General features: G+C 50.7%; 2 protein-coding genes across 2 annotated transcripts in view; one reads left to right on the forward strand and one right to left on the reverse strand.

Annotated features, from left to right (window-relative positions):
* Nucleotides 1–2,767: 2,767 nt before the first annotated feature.
* trappc2l (trafficking protein particle complex subunit 2L) lies at nt 2,768–19,870 on the reverse strand. The gene is made up of 5 exons (XM_072595772.1): nt 19,721–19,870; nt 13,429–13,601; nt 9,967–10,054; nt 7,426–7,505; nt 2,768–3,622 (listed from the first exon to the last, which is right to left on the reverse strand). Exons 1-5 carry the CDS (start codon nt 19,751–19,753, stop codon nt 3,577–3,579), a joined length of 420 nt encoding a protein of 139 aa, XP_072451873.1. The 5' UTR covers nt 19,754–19,870; the 3' UTR covers nt 2,768–3,576.
* Nucleotides 19,796–20,115, forward strand: part of galns (galactosamine (N-acetyl)-6-sulfatase) — a 96,317-nt gene continuing 95,997 nt past the window's right edge. The window contains exon 1 of the mRNA XM_072595770.1: nt 19,796–19,900. Coding sequence (XP_072451871.1) covers nt 19,808–19,900 — 93 coding nt within the window. The 5' untranslated portion in view covers nt 19,796–19,807. The remainder of the gene's footprint in view (nt 19,901–20,115) is intronic.

Genomic DNA, 20,115 nt, shown 5'->3' on the forward strand with positions numbered 1-20,115 from the left:
TAATTGATATTGGAGCATGCTGTTATCCTTTATTTCAATGTATTGTTTGTGCATTGACTGAGTTCCACACCCCCCCTACGACCCACCCTCCCATCCTGGCACTTTCCCCTGCCACCGCAGGAACTGTAAAACCTGCGCCCACACCTCCTCCCTCACCTCTATCCAAAGCCCTAAAGGAGCCTTCCACATCCATCAAAGTTTTACCTGCACATCCACTAATATCATTTATTGTATCCGTTGCTCCTGATGTGGTCTCCTCTAAATTGGGGAGACTGGGCGCCTCCTAGCAGAGCGCTTTAGGGAACATCTCGGATACACCCGCACCATTCAACCAAACTGCCCCGTGGCCCAACATTTCAACTCCCACTCCCACTCTGCCGAGGACATGGAGGTCCTGAGCCTCCTTCGCCGCTCCCTCACCACCAGACACCTGGAGGAAGAACGCCTCATCTTCCGCCTCGGAACGCTTCAACCCCAGGGCATCAATGTGGACTTCAACAGCTTCCTCATTTCCCCTTCCCCCACCTCATCCTAGTTTCAAACTTCTAGCTCAGCACTGTCTCCTTGACTTTCCTACCTGCTTATCTCCTTTTTGACCTATCCACTTCACCCTCTCCTCCTTGACCTATCACCTTCATCTCCTCCCCCACTCACCCATTGTACTCTATGCTACTCTCTCCCCACCCCCACCCTCCTCTAGCTTATCTCTCCATGTTTCAGGCTCACTGCCTTTATTCCTGATGAAGGGCTTTTGCCTGAAACATCAATTTCGCTGCTCCTTGGATGCTGCCTGAACTGCTGTGCTCTTCCAGCACCACTAATCCAGTATGAGTTACATCACTATCTATTCTGTAAGAGTAATAAAAGATTCTCATAATACATCATTGTCTCTTGATGATGAAGCAGCCAAGTGTTCAGAACTTAGTAGGATTGTGGTGTATGTTTAAAGTTTTTTTAATAAAGTACACACAGTGCCCCAATTTCCCTTTTAGTCTGAGATTGACAGATGGCATGAACCAAGTTTCTGTATTGAACAAGAAAAATCATGTGTCACAAGTAATTAAACTCTAGCTATGGTTAAAAAGATTATACGAAAAGTTTTTATAATCACTCCTTAAACACAAACAAATAGGGAAAACAGATTATTGGTGGATGTAGAAAAACCTGAAAGCCAGTTCAGTGCTATTGGTCTCCTGTTCAGATTTTCAGATGATCCTTCTTGGCTGGCCAGAGCCCTCATTGTTGAGATTTCTATCTCTGGAAGCTTCCACTAATTTGTAAGAGTTAAAATCACAACACCAGGTTATAGTCCAACAGATTTACTTGGAAGCACTAGCTTTTGGAGCGCTGCCCCTTTGTCAGGCAGCTAGCAATCTGACAAAGAAGCAATGGTCTGAAAGCTTGTACTTCCAAATAAATCTGTTGGGACTTTAACCTCGAGTTGTGAGATTTTTAACTTTGTCCACCCCAGTCTAACACTGGCACCTCCATGTCATAATTTGTAAGATGTAGAGAGTAATTTATTCACTTGGGAAATGACAGATTTCTCACTTCAAAAGTCACATCTCACAGTAACTGGTTTTCTTCAGGTTTAGAGTTTTTGACTGCAGACAGCAGGCAGCTTCTAGGTTGGGAGAGGACCTTCACACTGCTCTTCTCTCTCTCCATTTGGTCCCAGCTCCAAGCTGCTCAGCCACCCACCAGCACTCAACCTTGGCTTCAGATCATCCGCAATCTGAACTTAGATTACACTTAGACCTTGATATTCGTGAGGTACAGGAGCACAGGCTTCACACAAATACACTTCACGGTTGGTTTACTGTGGACAAAGGAGGGGTCTGGGGCTGACCTCACGAGTACACAGATCCGTGGGCAGCAAACTAATGGATAACAAATGCAAGTGTACTGCTTACTCAAACAGTTGTTTACAATGAAATAAAACAAAGACAGAAGTTGCTAGAGAAACTCAGCAGATCTGGGAGCATCATGGAGAGAGGAAGAATTAAACATTTTGTATTTGGTATGACTTCTCTAAAACTCAGCATTCTCTCCATTTGTCCCAGATTTTAAAAAACACAAAAAGACAAAGACAGTCAATGCTCCCTGAAATTTCTTTTGCTGCTGCCTGAACTTTCAAGCTTCTTGTGTGGCAGTGGGAGCTGGGCAGTGTGCATGGAGCTACTGAGCAACTGTGCAGCTGAGAGGGAATATTGGTCACAAGTGTAATTTTACCCTGCCCACCAGTGGATGTTGACTAGACGTTTTTACACACATTGATTTTTTTTTTAAATTCATGTGGGACATGGGCATCACTGGCTCGGCCAGCATTTATTGCCCGATCCTCGTTGGCCTTGAGAAAGTGGTGCAGTAGGTTGACTCACACACTCTTAGCGAGGGAATTTCAGGATTTTCCAACCCGTGACGCTGAAGGAATGCCAATATTTTTCCAAGTTAGGATGGTGAGTGGCTTGGAGGGGAATGTTCAGGAATTGGGATTCCTATATATCTGCTGTCCTTGCCCAATGTCATACTGGTTGTGGGTTTGGAAGGTGTGAAGGGTGGCTATTAAATGATATTCCGGATGAAGAGCTTTAGCCCGAAACGTCGATTTTACTGCTCCTCGGATGCTGCCTGAACTGCTGTGCTTTTCCAGCACCACTCTAATCCATTAAATGATTTGCCAAATGTTGGAAACAGGATAAGGACATAGCACAATTTAACCAAAATGAGTTGATGTACCAAAAGCTTCACAATCAAGATACAAGGGTAAGGTGCTCAAAATCTATTTATAATTCAGAATAGATATACCAGTGAAATGTACATTCAATTGATAGATCACTATATCTCTAACAAACTATTACAAAACATATCAAACCTTCAACATCTCGATAGAAACCCACAGATGTCCAAATATCGGGGTACTTCCAATTCTCATATTGAAGAAAAGATGCTTAGGTTCAATTAGGACGCTACCCCTGAATTAGTGAGACTAAGAGCCAATGGTAGAAGTGGAAGAATTAGTAAGGGATTCATCTCTGTACCGGTGAAATCATATCTACAGTTCTGTGCCCTTGTACAAATGCACATCAACCTCCAATTCCCCACAGGCTAAGATCTGCAGGCAGGACATGCAAATCTGTTTATAACACAAGGTAAAACAGTCTCTGCTCTCATCAATTCATCCTGAAGGTTCTCTGCTTCTGCACAACTTGCATACCTCAACAAGAGTATCTTCTTCTGAGTCACTCCTTATGCCAATCAACCCCATTCTCCATGTAAGGAAATCAAGCCACATGGAGTTTCGAGGAATTTCAAGACTTACAAAATCTAAAACTTACTTTGCTCACAGATCTTGCTATGATTATATAATATGTTGGAATGAAACAAATGTTCGTCATTTTTGTGATAAATACTTGGCTTGATTAAACCTTTAAACCATAAATTAAAACTGAATCCAATGGCAACTTGGGTGATGGCCCATTTTATTCAGGACCATATTGTGTCACCGAAGACTGTTCTGGAAACATAATGAAGTTAGTATACAGCACAGGAGAGCAGGAACTTCGCATCTGGGCTTCAGCAGACTTGAACCATCATACCCGAAACCATATTATCAAAGACCCTGAAACACAGAGCACAAAGCTATCAGTTACGAGAAGCAGCCAGCTAATATATCAAGACGTGGTCAGAGTTACAAGGAGATCTTAGAGTCAGAGAGTGTACAGCACAGATACAGACCCTTCAGTCCAACTCGTCCATGTCGACCAGATATCCCAACCTAATTTAGTCCCATTTGCTAGCACTTGGCCCAAATCCCACTAAACCATCCCTATTCATATACCCATCCAGATGCCTTTTAAATGTTGCCATTGTACCAGCCTCAACTACTTCCTCTGACAGCTTATTTCATAAGTTCAGCACCCTCTGAGTGAAAAAGTTGCCCCTTCGGTCTCTTTTATATCTTTCCCCTCTCACCTTGAGCCTATGCCCTCTAGTTCTGGACTCCCCCACCCCAGGGAAAAAAAAGACTTTGTCTATTTATCCTATCCGTGCCCCTCATGATTTTCTAAACCTCTCTGAGGTCACCCCCATGCAAAGGCTGAGGGAAAACAGCCCCAGCCTATTATGCCTCTCCATAAGCTCATATCCTATAGCCTTCTTCACGATCCTACCTACCTGCAACTCTACTTTCAAAGGAGTTACGAACCTGCACTCCAAGGTCTCTTTGTTCAGCAACACTCCCTAGGACCTTACCATTAAGTGTATAAGTCCTGCTAAGATTTGCTTTGCCAAAATGCAGCACCTTGCATTTATCTAAATTAAACTCCATCTGCCACTTCTCAGCCCATTGGCCCGTCTAATCAAGATCCCGTTGTAAGCTGAGATAACTTTCTTCAGTGTCCACTACACCTCCAATTTTGGTGTCATCTGCAAACTTACAAACTATACCTCCTATGTTCACATCCAAATCATTTACATATAAATAATGAAAAGTAGTGGACCCAGCGCCAATCCTTGTGGCACTCCACTGATCACAGGCCTCCAGTCTGAAAAATAACCCTCCACCACCACCCTCTGTCTTCTAACTTTGAACCAGTTCTGTATCCAAATGGCTAGTTCTCCCTGTATTCCATGAGATCCAACCTTGCTAACCAGTCTCCCTTGGGGAACCTTGTCAAATGCCTTCCTGAACTCGACCAGTCTGCCCTCATCAATCCTCTTTGTTACTTCTTCAAAAAACCCAAGTTCGTGAGACATGGTTGCCCAAGCACAAAGCCATCTTGACTATCCCTAATCAGTCCTTGCCTTTCCAAATATCTGTAAATCCTGTCCCTCAGGATTCCCTCCAACAACCTGCCCACCAGTGACGTCAGGCTCACCAGCCAGTTCCCTGGCTTGTCCTTACCACCTTTCTTAAATAATGGTACCACGTTAGCTAACATCCAGTTTTCTGGCACCCCACCTGTGACTATCGATAATGCAAGTACCTCAGCAAGAAGCCCAGCTTTCTCTAGCTTTCCACAGAATTTTAGAGTACACCTGACATGATCCTGGGGATTTATCCACCTTTATGCGTTTCAAGACATCCATCACTTCCTCCTCTGTAATTTGGACATTTTTTCAAGATGTCATCATCTATTTCCCTACATTCTATACCTTTCATGTCCTTCTCCACAGTAAACACTGATGCAAAATATTCGTTTAGTATCTCCCTCATCTACTGCGGCTCCACACAAAGGCTGTTTTGCTGATCTTTGAGGTGCCCTATTCACTCCCTCGTTACCCTTTTGTCCTTCATGTATTTGTAAAAACGCTTTGGATTCTCCTTAATTCTATTTGCCAAAGCTATCTCATGCCCCCTTTTTGCCCTCCTGATTTCCCTCTTAAGTATATTCCTACTGCCTTTATACTCTAAGGATTCTCTTGATCTATCCTGTCTATACCTGACATATGCTTCTTCTTTCTCTTAACCAAAACCTCAATTTCTCTAGTCATCCAGCATTCCCTATACCAACCAGCCTTTCCTTTCATCCGAACAGGAATATATTGTCTCTGGGCTCTCATTTCTAAAAGCTCCCCATTTTCCAGCCCTCCCTTTACCCACAAACATCTGCCCCAGTCAGCCTTTGAAAAGTTCTTGCCTAATACCATCAAAATTGGCTTTTCTCCAATTTAGAACTTCAACTTTTCGATCCAGTCTATCCTTTACCAATAGTATTTCAAAATTAATAGAATTATGATCGCTGGCTTAATGTGCTCCCCCAGTGACACCTCAGTCACCTGCCTGCCTTATTTCCCTAGAGTAGGCCACGTTTTTCACCTTCTCTCGGAGGTACATCTACATACTGACCCAGAAAAATTTCTTGTACACTCTTAACAAATTCCTCTTCATTTAAACCCTTAATGCTATGGCAGGCCCAGTCTATGTTTGGAAATTTAAAATCCCCTACCATAACCACCCTATTATTCTTACAGATAACTGAAATCTCCTACAAATTTGTTTCTCAATTTTCCGCTGGCTACTACGGGGTCTATAATACAATCCCCATAAAGGTGATCATCCCTTTTTATTTCTCAGTTCCACCCAAATAACTTCCCTGGATCTATTTCCGGGAATATCTTCCTTAAGTACAGCTGGATGTTGGCAGGCCTACCTCTGTTGGTAATCTGGGAGACCACTCCATTATATCTGGAGTCAGCAGTGGTCAGGTCTGAACAAAGAGGCACTGAGTCAGTTTCCTCTGGCAGTGCTTTCCCACTGGATGACCTTTAATCACCTTGGGACCTGAAGTATTTGGTAACTTGTTCAATACTGGAATAGACCTCAGCTCACCAGCCACTCACAGGTCAGAAAATCAGACAGACAACCTTCATAAAGTACAGAGGAATGAATTGTGCCCACAGCGAGGTAATGTAGTATAACTTACTTGGAAGAACTGTCAGAATTGCTTCAGTGGACACCAAGTAATGAAGAGATTTCCTCCAATTCCCCCCAACCTGTACTATCGCCAGTGGAGATGGAGTGCAGAGGATCTGCTGACAACACCCCTCTAACTCCATAAGACCATAAGACCATAAGACATAGGAGTGGAAGTAAGGCCATTCGGCCCATCGAGTCCACTCCGCCATTCAATCATGGCTGATGCGCATTTCAGCTCCACTTGCCAGCGTTCTCCCCGTAGCCCTTAATTCCTCTAGACAACAAGAACCTATCAATCTCGGCCTTGAAGACATTTAGCGTCCCAGCTTCCACTGCACTCCGTGGCAATGAATTCCACAGGCCCACCACTCTCTGGCTGAAGAAATGTCTCCGCATTTCCGTTCTGAAATGACCCCCTCTAATTCTAAGGCTGTGTCCACGGGTCCTAGTCTCCTCGCCTAACAGAAACAATTTTCTAGCATCCACCTTTTCAAAGCCATGTATTATTTTGTATGTCTCTATTAGATCTCCCCTTAATCTTCTAAACTCCAACGAATACAACCCCAGTATCCTCAGAAAACTCCGATTTTCAAACACATCTGAATGCCAATTCTGCAGTGTTAGTACATACAAGAATCAGGATATAGAACTGGTTTGAGACTGTATACTGGATTCTATCCCAAACTGATCCATTCCCCCTTCTCTCCATACAGTCAATAGGGGAAAAGCTGCTCTAAAGGACAGGTGAGAGTGACAACAGCAACAGAAAGAGCCATTCAGCCCTCAAGTCAATCCCAGCATTCAGCTCAAATCCACTTTCACACATTTCCTTTGTCGCACAATATTCTTACACGAAAAATAAAATCAGCCTTGAAAATTTCAATTCCCACTGTTTAATCTTTTGATAATTCCCATTTGCCCCCACATTACAGCAGCACAACACATGTACATAGCTGGAAAGTGTGAATCAATTTCTATAAACCCATGATTTTTTCTTAACTTACTTGGATTGAATCAGATCTCCAGGGTTATAGAATGGATTGCACATGACATCTGTGTAGGAGTTATGCAGTTTTCTGAACATCTGGAGAGATAAAAACATTAAGATTAGTTTTATTAATCGTTAAGTGACATTGTAAATTTGAAACTTAATTAGTTACATAAAGGAAAATAAAGGTGGCGCAGCAGGTCATGTGTCACAGCTGCTCTCCAAGACAGCGGTGGACACCAAGAAATTTATGGTAACCACATCTGCAGTTAAACAGCTGGAGCTCAAGGAGCTTTAGCTCCGAGTTGCTGAATTTCAGGCATTGCAAAGCATCAGGGTGAGTTACTTGCTGTAGGAGCTAGTTACACCTCTGAGAGCTGATTACTCATGTTTACTCACCTATCCCTGACCATGAACTGTAACTGTAGGACAGGCAGGTATGGCAATCCAGAAATTAGTGCTACTGAAACCTCAGCTCTCACAATTGTGCAACACATTAGAGGTCTTTGCAGCTTGCATGGATGAGAGCAGGAACTGCAGTGAGGATAAAGAAAACGGCCATGGTACCATGAAGTGAGCTGCCTTTCAGGTGGGGAAACCAAAAACAAAATTGCAGTAGAGGGCTAACAGGCGAAATAGTTAGGGGACAGACACTGTTCTCTGCAGCCAGTCCCAAAAAGAAAGGGGTTGCCTGCCTGGTACCAGGGTGAAATAAAGCTCCACAAGGCTGGAGAGGAACTTGAACTTGAAGGATCTAGTTGTCCTAATGTGACAGTATCACGAACACCAGCAAGAATAACATTGTGACAGAGAGTACCAACAGCCACTGACAAAATCCACAAAAGTAATAATCTCTGGATTACTACCTGAACCATGAAAAAGTTGGCAGAGAGTAAATAAGATTAAAGAGTCAAATGTGTGACTCAAACGATTGGTGTGGGAGAAACGAATTTTGATTAATGAGGCGATGCACCAGGACTATATTTTTTGGATTGTCTTCGGAACAAATGCCATGGAGAGGGCTTTAAACTCAATTGTGGGAGATTGGGATACTCTGGATGTGGAGGGAGTTTACCAGACTGATTGATGAGATGGCAAGGCTAACACATAAAGAAAGCTGGATCAATTCGGACTATATCCACTAGAGTTGAGAAGAATGAAGGGAGATGTCATGGAAATCTACAAAATTCTAACAGGACTACACAGCGTAAATGGAGGAAGGACGTTCTGGTGACCAGGGACTTCAGAACCAGGGTGCCACTATTTACAGATACCAGCTGGGTCATTTAGATCTGAGATGAGAAATGTCTTCCTCTAGAGAGTGGTAAGGCTGTGGAATTCGCTCATGAAGAGGGTGAGGCCAAACCAGTGAACGTTTTCAAGGAGGAGTTAGATATAGCTCCTAGGACTAAAGTGACCAAGCAGAGACAGAGTAAAGAGTTAGACAATCATCCATTATATATTGAATGACACAGCCATTTGAAGGGCCAAATGGCCTACCTCTCCTATATTCAATGTTTCTATTGGGCAGAGTAAAAATAAATAATGGGGCTTGTAGGAAGGTAATGCAGTAATCTTAGGAGATTCTAATCTTCACATTGATTAGATGTATCAAACAGGCATAGGTACAGGGTGAGTTCATACAGTGTACTGCAGACAGTTTCTCAATAACTTGAAACCAACTGGTTATTTTAAACTTTGCGATGTGTAACCAGGCAGGAATAATGAATTCATAGTAAAGGATCCTCCAGATAAGGGTCATCATGACAGAAGTTAATGTTCAATTTGAAAGCAAGAAATGTGGATCTGAAACTAGCATTTTAAACTTAAATGAAGGCAAATACAGGACAATGGACTGCATAGATTAAAAAGTAAGATCATTAAGAATTTGTAGTATCATTTAAGGAGATTTTTCTTTAGCATCAACAGAAGTATATTCTGTTATAAAAAGACTCCACAATATCTGTGTATCTTTGGACATGAATTACAAAGTTTGCATGCAGATACAGCAAGTAAAGAAGAAATGCTAATGGAATATTAGCCTTTATTGCAAATGGAATATAGCATAAGATCTGTACCTAAGATGACACCATACAGGGCGACACTAAATGTTTCACTGTACTCCTGTAATTGAGTACAAATGACAAAAAACAATATTCTAAATCTAATTCCTAAAACTCAGGAAGTCCTGTTGCAGCCATACAGGGCTTTGGTGAGATCGCACCTGGAGGACAATGTACAGTTTTGGTCATCATTTCTATACATCCATCCTTAGATACGGGGCCCAAAATCACGTACAATATTCCAAATGCAGTCTGACCAGAGCCTGATATAGCCTCAGCTTATATATCCCTGCTCCCAAAATGAATGTTAACACGATGTTTGTCTTCTTAACTGCCATACACACCACATACCCATAAAACCCACTCACTCCCTGGCACTCAGCTCAGAGACCCTCGACCTGGTCTCTCTCACTGAAGTATCCCTCACACCCACTGGTCTGTCATCCCAGAGACCCTCTTTTTATCATGCCCCCACTTAACTGGCAACAACTTACACTGCGGATTTCATTGTCCCTCAAAGCGATATTGGAAGAATCCACCACAATAACAAATTTTACCTTCGTATTGGTAACGTAGCCATATCTGTAAACATTAGTGAAGGTACATTTTCTCAGAATACAGGCTTTAGCTATCAAGGTGCAAGTTACCCTCTATACATACATCCCTTCCTCCATTCAGGTCAAGACACAGACTTCAGTCAAGCAATGACCCCATTAAAATGAGTGAAAAGCAGCTGCTATTGAACTGTAGTGGCACCACAGTCAAGCAAGATCCCACCCTCACCCAAAGTCTGCATAAAACCCCAGCAGGGATCAGGTTTTCATTTCAACCAGCTGCAGCCCCATCACCTCCCGATGACATCTGGGTACAGACTGAGCTTTTGGATGGAGAAGGGAATCAAGGATTATTGGGGATAGGCGATACCATGGAGTTAAGGCAATATCAATTTGATGGATTCATTGACCTGCCCCTTTCCCACAATTTGTTTTTAAGATAAAAGTGGAATTCATGATTCAATTTATTGATCAGCATTGATTGGATTCCTCCAAGGCTTGACTGAGGTCAATCCCTGTTTGTGTGGGAACAGAAGGATAAAAGATGGTAATTTAGCTCATCGGTCTCTCACTCTTATTCAACAATATGTGACCCAATTCCACATAACCGCCTTTGCCCGATAAACCTTCAAAACCTTATGTTTACATGAACCTATCAACTTCAGATTTGAAATAACTAATTTAACATCAAATGTTGTTTGTGAAAGATAATTCCAAACTCCAAATAGACCACATTGGAATACTGAGAGCAATTTTGGGCCGTTGTGTAGATGTGTTTCTTAGTTTCATTTTTGGCTATAACTTTTAGCCTATGCCCCCTAGTCCTTCATACCCTAACTAGCAGAAATAGTTTCAATCTACTTTACAAGCTTCTCTTAAATACAATTCGTGTCTGTGCACACTCCTTGCAATTTAACCCGTGGAGTCCAGGTATAATTGTGGTAGATCTACACTGGCTCCCTCCAAGGCCAGTACCTTTTTACAGTGGTGTGATGCCTAGAGCTGATCACAGTAACTCGAGGTCTAGTCTAATCAGAGCTTTGTCTAACTGCAGAATAGATTGCATGCCCTTTTAATCTAGTCATGGAATATAAAGACTAGCATCCCATTAATATTTCTAAATATTTTCTACACCTGTCCGTGATATTTTAATGATTCAGCACTTCAATCTTGATCAGTTTCTGTGCTAAAATCCCCTTCTTGATCCTTTATCAACCCACTCTTAACATACTTTTAATACTTATAGGTCTATGGAAAACTTTTGAATTCTGTTTTATGTTAACTACCAGTCTTTTCTCAAAAGCTTTTTGCTTATATTACTTTTGCTTTAAGTTCTCAACTTGAAAATAGAACAGTACGGGCCTTTTGGCCCTCGATGTTGTGCTGGCCTATTATCCTACTAAGATCACTCACCTACATACCCTTCATTGTACTAACTTCCATATGCCTATCCAAGAGTCACTTACATGTCCCTAGTGTGTCTGACTACCAGCACTGCTGGCAGTGCATTCCACACACCCACCACTGTCTGTGTAAAGAACCGACCTCTGACATCTCCCATAAAACTTTCTCCAATAGCCTTAAAATTATGCCCCCTCATGACATACATTTCCAACATGGAAAAAAAGTCTCTGGCTATCCACTCTATGCCTCTCATCATCTTCTGCACTTCTATCAAATCACCTCTCGTTCTTCTTCACTCCAATGAGAAAAGCCCTAGCTCCCTCAACCTTTCCTCATAAGACATGGCCTCCAATCCAGGCAACATCCTGGTAAATCTCCTCTGCACCCTCTCTAAAGCTTCCACACCCTTCCTATAATGAGGTGACCAGAACCGAACACAATATTCCAAGTGTGTGACATATCTCCAGGCACCATAGCCTGTTATTTCAGCAGTGAGTCAGTACTTTGACGCAATGAGTGCAAAAGACAATTTTGAGACTTCATGAAGAACCAACATGGAAGAGAGGAGGATATATCCAATTTTGCCAACAGTGCCTCCACTTTCACTTCCAGTCCAGCCACCTGTGGGCCTGCAAGCAACGAGTACAAACTAAAACATATGTCTGTGAAGAAATGCCAAGAATCTTAATGCAGACTGGAAAAATAAAAAAAGTTACTTATACATTTTGCACCCCTCTACAATTTATTTGCAAATCTGTTCTTTATATAATGTACTTCTATTGTTCAATTCAAACCAACTAGGTTCTATCCTTGATCCTCTCTTCCAATAAAAAGTTCAATCAATGCTATCTCATCTCCTTTTACTACTGAATGCTATATATCCAGATTATTCATTACCCAGTCCTGTTGTTTTTAGGGACAGGTCTCCATTTACACCATAACATCATATTTCTTGTTGTCTATCTGCACCTGCAACTCACTAACTTTATTACCACAGGCCGCACAAGCCAAATTAAGACCATGTTACATTCTTCTTACTCTGGCCCCAACTCATGACTATTTTTCCATTGTGTTCTCTTGTCTATCCAAGTTTTGTCTGCACCTTGTTTTTCCCTTTTAATATTACCTTCTGGTTTCCAACCGACCAAGTTAGAGTTGTTCCCTGCAGCAAAACACAACAATGTTAGTCTTCATGCGGTCCTGCATGTACAGGTCCAACTTCTACAGAACCAACTGCAATGTCCCAGGAATCTAAAGCCTTTATAAGATCACGAGACATAGAAACAGAAGTAGGAAGTACAGCTCATCACATCTACACTGGCTCTTCAAAGGAGTATCATTGCTTACGATCCTTCTCCTGCATTTTTCCCACCCTTGCACATTAATTTTGTCTAAATTATTATCCAATGCTGTCTTGAATACCTCAGTTGAACCTGCCTCCATGTTTCTAAATAGTTTCCATTCTCTAACTACTTGCTGTGCAAAAAGTACTTTTTTCTCTCAGCACATTTGCTACTTTTGCAATTACTTTAAATCTATACCATTTCTTGTTCTTCTTACAACTAGAACAGTTTCTCCCTATCAAGTCCACTTACGATTTTGAAAACCTCAATTGAATCATCCAGCCTTCTTCTGACAAGTCCCCAACTTTGCTAATCTATCCTTGGAAAAGAAATACCTCATTCTTGGAGCCATTCATTTAAATCTTGTCCTTGTACTCTATGCCCCTATTAATAAAGTTCAAGAACACTATGTGCTTTATTAACAGTTCTCAACGGGCCCTCTGATCTTCAGTTTCTGTGCACATAAAATATATTAATTTCTTAACACTCACAATAAGGTTTCCATTGTTTGCTAAACATTTATTGCATTGTATGTTACTATAGAAGTGATTTCATCCATCAGAGAGGCTATTCCTCACCTTTGCTTTATTTTCCTGTTTTTTGAACTTTATTTATATTATCTAAGATACAGCTTGTGGCTGTAAATGAAGGATACACTTTATAATCCTCAGTGGGGTAAAGCAGCCCCAAGTATAGCTCCCTCTGATCCACGAGTGCCTTCCCAACAGCGGAGATCTTCTCCTCCACAACATCCAGTGAAGTGTGGACCGTGTAATGAAACTTCAGCTCATTCTCTGTTGGAACTGTTTTAATGTACAATGGATAATTCTGGAGAAACAACAATGTAAGTGGTTAGCAACTGAGTTCAAAAGTAAAATATAACTTTGAAGAATATCCCACCCCTCCTGGAGACCACTCTGCCTGCCTGGGAGGGGAGGGGGGAGAAACCAAGGGCTGTTCCTCTCCATCATCCTCCTGGTCCCAGGGGTGACGGTACAGTTCACTGAACGGGAGGGGAGTTTGGGTTGGGGTGGAGTTTGGGATGATGGTGAGGGTTGGGTTGTGATGAGGGGGAATGGGTTGGGGCTGGGGGGGCTGAGCGTTGAGGGCGGGTGAGTGGGTTTGGGAGGAGGGGTCGAGGGAGGGGGGGGGGTGTCGAGGGAGGGGGGGGGGGTGTCGAGGGAGGGGGGGGGTGTCGAGGGAGGGGGGGGGTGTCGAGGGAGGGGGGGGGGGTGTCGAGGGAGGGGGGGGGGGGTGTCGAGGGAGGGGGGGGGGTGTCGAGGGAGGGGGGGGGGTGTCGAGGGAGGGGGGGGGGTGTCGAGGGAGGGGGGGGGGTGTCGAGGGAGGGGGGGGGGTGTCGAGGGAGGGGGGGGGGGTGTCGAGGGAGGGGGGGGGGGGTGTCGAGGGAGGGGGGGGGGGTGTCGAGGGAGGGGGGGGGGGTGTCGAGGGAGGGGGGGGGGGGTGTCGAGGGAGGGGGGGGGGGTGTCGAGGGAGGGGGGGGGGGGTGTCGAGGGAGGGGGGTGGGGTGTCGAGGGAGGGGGGGGTGTCGAGGGAGGGGGGGGGTGTCGAGGGAGGGGGGGGGTGTCGAGGGAGGGGGGGGGTGTCGAGGGAGGGGGGAGGGTGTCGAGGGAGGGGGGGGGTGTCGAGGGAGGGGGGGGGTGTCGAGGGAGGGGGGGGGTGTCGAGGGAGGGGGGGGGTGTCGAGGGAGGGGGGGGGGTGTCGAGGGAGGGGGGGGGTGTCGAGGGAGGGGGGGGGTGTCGAGGGAGGGGGGGGGTGTGTCGAGGGAGGGGGGGGGTGTCGAGGGAGGGGGGGGTGTCGAGGGAGGGGGGGGGTGTCGAGGGAGGGGGGGGGTGTCGAGGGAGGGGGGGGGTGTCGAGGGAGGGGGGGGGTGTCGAGGGAGGGGGGGGGGTGCCGAGGGAGGGGGGGGGGTGCCGAGGGAGGGGGGGGGTGCCGAGGGAGGGGGGGGGTGCCGAGGGAGGGGGGGGGGTGCCGAGGGAGGGGGGGGGGGTGCCGAGGGAGGGGGGGGGTGCCGAGGGAGAGGGGGGGTGCCGGGGGGTGGGTTTGGGAGGGGGTGGTGAGGGGGGGGGAGGGGGTGGTGAGGGGGGGTGGGGGTGGTGAGGGGGGGTGGGGGTGGTGAGGGGGGGTGGGGGTGGTGAAGGGGGGTGGGGGTGGTGAAGGGGGGTGGGGGTGGTGAAGGGGGGTGGGGGTGGTGAAGGGGGGTGGGGGTGGTGAAGGGGGGTGGGGGGTGCCGGGGGAGGGGGTGGTGAGGGGGGGTGGGGGGGGGGGGGGGGGTGGTGAGGGGGGGTGGGGGTGGTGAAGGGGGGTGGGGGTGGTGAGGGGGGGTGGGGGTGGTGAGGGGGGGTGGGGGGGTGGGTGGTGAGGGGGGGTGGGTTTGGGAGGGGGTGGTGAGGGGGGGGTGTCGAGGGAGGGGTGGGTGTCGAGGGAGGGGGGGGGTGTCGAGGGAGGGGGGGGGTGTCGAGGGAGGGGGGGGGTGTCGAGGGAGGGGGGGGGTGTCGAGGGAGGGGGGGGGTGTCGAGGGAGGGGGGGGGGTGTCGAGGGAGGGGGGGGGTGTCGAGGGAGGGGGGGGGTGTCGAGGGAGGGGGGGGGGTGTCGAGGGAGGGGGGGGGTGTCGAGGGAGGGGGGGGGGTGTCGAGGGAGGGGGGGGGTGTCGAGGGAGGGGGGGGGGGGTGTCGAGGGAGGGGGGGTGCCGAGGGGTGGGTTTGGGAGGGGGTGCTGAGGGGGGGGGAAGGGGGTGGTGAGGGGGGGGAGGGGGTGGTGAGGGGGGGGGAGGGGGTGGTGAGGGGGGGGAGGGGGTGGTGAGGGGGGGTGGGGGTGGTGAAGGGGGGTGGGGGTGGTGAAGGGGGGTGGGGGGTGCCGGGGGAGGGGGTGGTGAGGGGGGGTGGGGGGGGGTGGGGGTGGTGAGGGTGGTGAAGGGGGGTGGGGGTGGTGAGGGGGGGTGGGGGTGGTGAGGGGGGGTGGGGGGGTGGGTGGTGAGGGGGGGTGGGTTTGGGAGGGGGTGGTGAGGGGGGGTGTCGAGGGAGGGGGTGGTGAGGGGGGCTGTCGAGGGAGGGGGTGGTGAGGGGGGCTGTCGAGGGAGGGGGTGGTGAGGGGGGGTGTCGAGGGAGGGGGTGGTGAGGGGGGGTGTCGAGGGAGGGGGTGGTGAGGGGGTGTGTCGAGGGAGGGGGTGGTGAGGGGGGGTGTCGAGGGAGGGGGTGGTGAGGGGGGGTGTCGAGAGTAGGTGTTGAGGGTGGGTGGGGGGTTGGTTTTGGGAGAAGGTGTGGAGGGTGGGTGGAGTGGCTTTGGGAGTAGGTGTTGAGGCTGGGGGGGTGGGTTTGGGAGTAGGTGGGTGTTGAGGGTGGGGCGTGGGTGGGTGTTTAGGGTTGGGAGAGTAGGTTTGGGAGTAGGTGTTGAGAGCGGGGGGGTGAGTTTGGGAGTAGGTGTTCAGAGTGGGGGGGGTGAGTTTGGGAGTAGGTGTTCAGAGTTGGGGGGTGAGTTTGGGAGGAGGTGTTGAGGGTAGGGGGGTGGGTTTGGGAGTAGGTGTTGAGGGTAGGGGGGTGGGTTTGGGAGTAGGTGTTGAGGGTAGGGGGTGAGTTTGGGAGTAGGTGTTGAGGGTGGGGGGGTGAAGGGGTGGGTGTGGGAGTAGGTGTTGAGGGTGGGGGGGTGAAGGGGTGGGTGTGGGAGTAGGTGTTGAGGGTGGGGGGGTGGGTTCGGGAGCAGCTGTTGAGGGTGGGGGGGAGAGTTCGGGAGCAGGTGTTGAGGGTGGGGGGGTGGGTTCGGGAGCAGGTGTTGAGGGTGGGGGGGTGGGTTCGGGAGCAGGTGTTGAGGGTGGGGGGGTGGGTTCGGGAGCAGGTGTTGAGGGTGGGGGGTGGGTTCGGGAGCAGGTGTTGAGGGTGGGGGGGTGGGTGTGGGAGTAGGTGTTGAGGGTGGGGAGTAGGTGTTTAGGGTGGGGGGGTGGGTTCGGGAGCAGGTGTTGAGGGTGGGGGGGTGGGTTCGGGAGCAGGTGTTGAGGGTGGGGGGGTGGGTTCGGGAGCAGGTGTTGAGGGTGGGGGGGTGGGTCCGGGAGCAGGTGTTGAGGGTGGGGGGTGGGTTCGGGAGCAGGTGTTGAGGGTGGGGGGGTGGGTTCGGGAGCAGGTGTTGAGGGTGGGGGGGTGGGTTCGGGAGCAGGTGTTGAGGGTGGGGGGGTGGGTTCGGGAGCAGGTGTTGAGGGTGGGGGGGGGTGGGTGTGGGAGTGGGTGTTGAAGGTGGGGAAGGTGGGTTTGGGAGTACGTGTTGAGGGTGGTGTGTGGGGAGTGGGTTTGGGAGGTGGTGTTGAGGGTGAGGAGTGGGTTTGGGAAGTGGTGTTGAGGATGGGGCGGTGGGTTTGGGAGGTGGTGTTGAGGGTGGGGGCGCAGGTGTGGGAGTAGGTGTTGAGGGTGGGGGTGGGTTTGGGAGTAGATGTTGAGGGTGGGAGGGTGTGTTTGGGAGTAGGTGTTGGGGGTGGGGTGGTGTGTTTGGGGGTAGGTGTTGGGGGGTGGGTTTGGTGTTGAGGGTGGGGGGTGGGTGTTGAGGGTGGGGGTGGGTTTGGGGGTAGGTGTTGTGGGTGGGGGGTGGGTTTGGGAATAGATGTTGGGGGGTGGGTTTGGGAGTAGGGGTGGGGGGGTGGGTTTGGGAGTAGGGGTGGGGGGGTGGGTTTGGGAGTCGGGGTGGGGGGGTGGGTTTGGGAGTCGGGGTGGGTTTGGGAGTCGGGGTGGGGGGGTGGGTTTGGGAGTCGGGGTGGGGGGGTGGGTTTGGGAGTAGGGGTGGGGGGGGTGGGTTTGGGAGTAGGGGTGGGGGGGGTGGGTTTGGGAGTCGGGGTGGGGGGGGTGGGTTTGGGAGTCGGGGTGGGGGGGGTGGGTTTGGGAGTCGGGGTGGGGGGGGTGGGTTTGGGAGTCGGGGTGCGTTTGGGAGTCGGGGTGCGTTTAGGAGTAGGGGTGGGGCGGTGGGTTTGGGAGTAGGGGTGGGGGGGGTGGGTTTGGGAGTAGGGGTGGGGGGGGTGGGTTTGGGAGTAGGTGTTGGGGGGTGGGGGGGTGGGTTTGGGAGTAGGTGTTGGGGGGTGGGGGTTGGGTTTGGGAGCGGGTGTTGGGGGGGGTTCGGGAGCAGGTGTTGAGGGTGGGGGGGAGGGTTCGGGAGCAGTTGTTGAGGGTGGGGGGGTGGGTTCGGGAGCGGGTGTTGAGGGTGGGGGGGTGGGTTCGGGAGCGGGTGTTGAGGGTGGGGGGGTGGGTTCGGGAGCGGGTGTTGAGGGTGGGGGGGTGGGTTCGGGAGCGGGTGTTGAGGGTGGGGGGGTGGGTTCGGGAGCGGGTGTTGAGGGTGGGGGGGGTGGGTGTGGGAGTGGGTGTTGAAGGTGGGGAAGGTGGGTTTGGGAGTACGTGTTGAGGGTGGTGTGTGGGGAGTGGGTTTGGGAGGTGGTGTTGAGGGTGAGGAGTGGGTTTGGGAAGTGGTGTTGAGGATGGGGAGTTGGTTTGGGAAGTGGTGTTGAGGGTGGGGCGGTGGGTTTGGGAGGTGGTGTTGAGGGTGGGGGCGCAGGTGTGGGAGTAGGTGTTGAAGGTGGGGGTGGGTTTGGGAGTAGATGTTGAGGGTGGGAGGGTGTGTTTGGGAGTAGGTGTTGGGTGGTGTGTTTGGGGGTAGGTGTTGGGGGGTGGGTTTGGTGTTGAGGGTGGGGGGTGGGTGTTGAGGGTGGGGGTGGGTTTGGGGGTAGGTTTGGGAATAGATGTTGGGGGGTGGGTTTGGGAGTCGGGGTGGGGGGGTGGGTTTGGGAGTCGGGGTGGGGGGGGTGGGTTTGGGAGCGGGTGTTGGGGGGTGGGGGGGTGGGTTTGGGAGCGGGGGGTAAGGGGGCGAGTTTGGGAGCGGGGGCGAGTTTGGGAGCGGGGGCGAGTTTGGGAGCGGGGGCGAGTCTGGAAGGGGGCGAGGGGGTGGGTTTGGAAGTAGGTTTTGGGGGGGTGGGTTTGGAAGTAGGTGTTGGGGGTGGGTTTGGAAGTAGGTGTGGGGGGTGGGTTTGGAAGTAGGTGTGGGGGGTGGGTTTGGAAGTAGGTGTGGGGGGTGGGTTGGGGGGGGTGGGTTTGGAAGTAGGTGTGGGGGGTGGGTTTGGAAGGGGGTGGGGGGGTGGGTTTGGAAGGGGGTGGGGGGGTGGGTTTGGAAGGGGGTGAGGGGGTGGGTTTGGAAGGGGGTGAGTCTGGAAGGGGGTGAGTCTGGAAGGGGGTGAGTCTGGAAGGGGGTGAGTCTGGAAGGGGGTGAGTCTGGAAGGGGGTGAGTCTGGAAGGGGGTGAGTCTGGAAGGGGGTGAGTCTGGAAGGGGGTGAGTCTGGAAGGGGGTGGGGGGGTGGGTCTGGAAGGGGGTGAGTCTGGAAGGGGGTGGGGGGGTGAGTCTGGAAGGGGGTGGGGGGGTGAGTCTGGAAGGGGGTGGGTTTGGAAGGGGGTGAGGGGGTGAGGGGGTGGGTTTGGAAGTAGGTGTTGGGGGTGGGTTGGGGGGGGTGGGTTTGGAAGTAGGTGTGGGGGGTGGGTTTGGAAGGGGGTGAGGGGGTGGGTTTGGAAGGGGGTGAGGGGGTGGGTTTGGAAGGGGGTGAGGGGGTGGGTTTGGAAGGGGGTGAGGGGGTGGGTTTGGAAGGGGGTGAGTCTGGAAGGGGGTGGGGGGGTGGGTTTGGAAAGGGGTGAGGGGGTGGGTTTGGAAAGGGGTGGGTTTGGAAGGGGGTGAGGGGGTGAGTCTGGAAGGGGGTGAGTCTGGAAGGGGGTGAGGGGGGTGGGAAGGGGGTGAGGGGGGTGGGGAGGGGGGTGAGGGGGTGGGTTTGGAAGTGGGGTGAGGGGGTAGTGGGGTGGGGGGGTGGGTTTGGAAGTAGGTTTTGGGGGGGGGGGTGGGTTTGGAAGTAGGTGTGGGGGGTGGGTTGGGGGGTAGGTGTTGGGGGGTTGGGTGCCGGTGTCTGTTTCTCTCAAACTCACCTCTTTCGCGATCACTGCCACACAAACCGCCATCTTGCTGCAGGTCAGCTGACACGGGCACGTGGTCACGGGGTTGCAGACACCAGGATGTGGCGGTTGATGCTTGGATTCTTTCTCGTGGCGGCGGCGGGAACCGAGGCCGGGAGCGCGCCCAACATCATCATCCTCCTCATGGACGACGTGAGCGACAACTGCTGATGCGCGCCCCCGACTTGTTTTACTTGCGCATTCCCAAACCACTCCCCGGCAACTTCCGGATCACCTAGCGCGCTCCCGCCCCGTATCGCTCCGACCTCCGCGCGCTCCCGCCTCTCCCCATCCGCGCGCTCCCGCGGTTTTCTAATCAGAGTCATTGGAAATGTGTGTCAGGGTGAGTGTCGTTCAGCCCCTCTCTC

This window comes from Chiloscyllium punctatum, chromosome 26, assembly GCF_047496795.1.
Source record: "Chiloscyllium punctatum isolate Juve2018m chromosome 26, sChiPun1.3, whole genome shotgun sequence".
NCBI classification, from domain to species: Eukaryota; Metazoa; Chordata; class Chondrichthyes; order Orectolobiformes; family Hemiscylliidae; genus Chiloscyllium; species Chiloscyllium punctatum.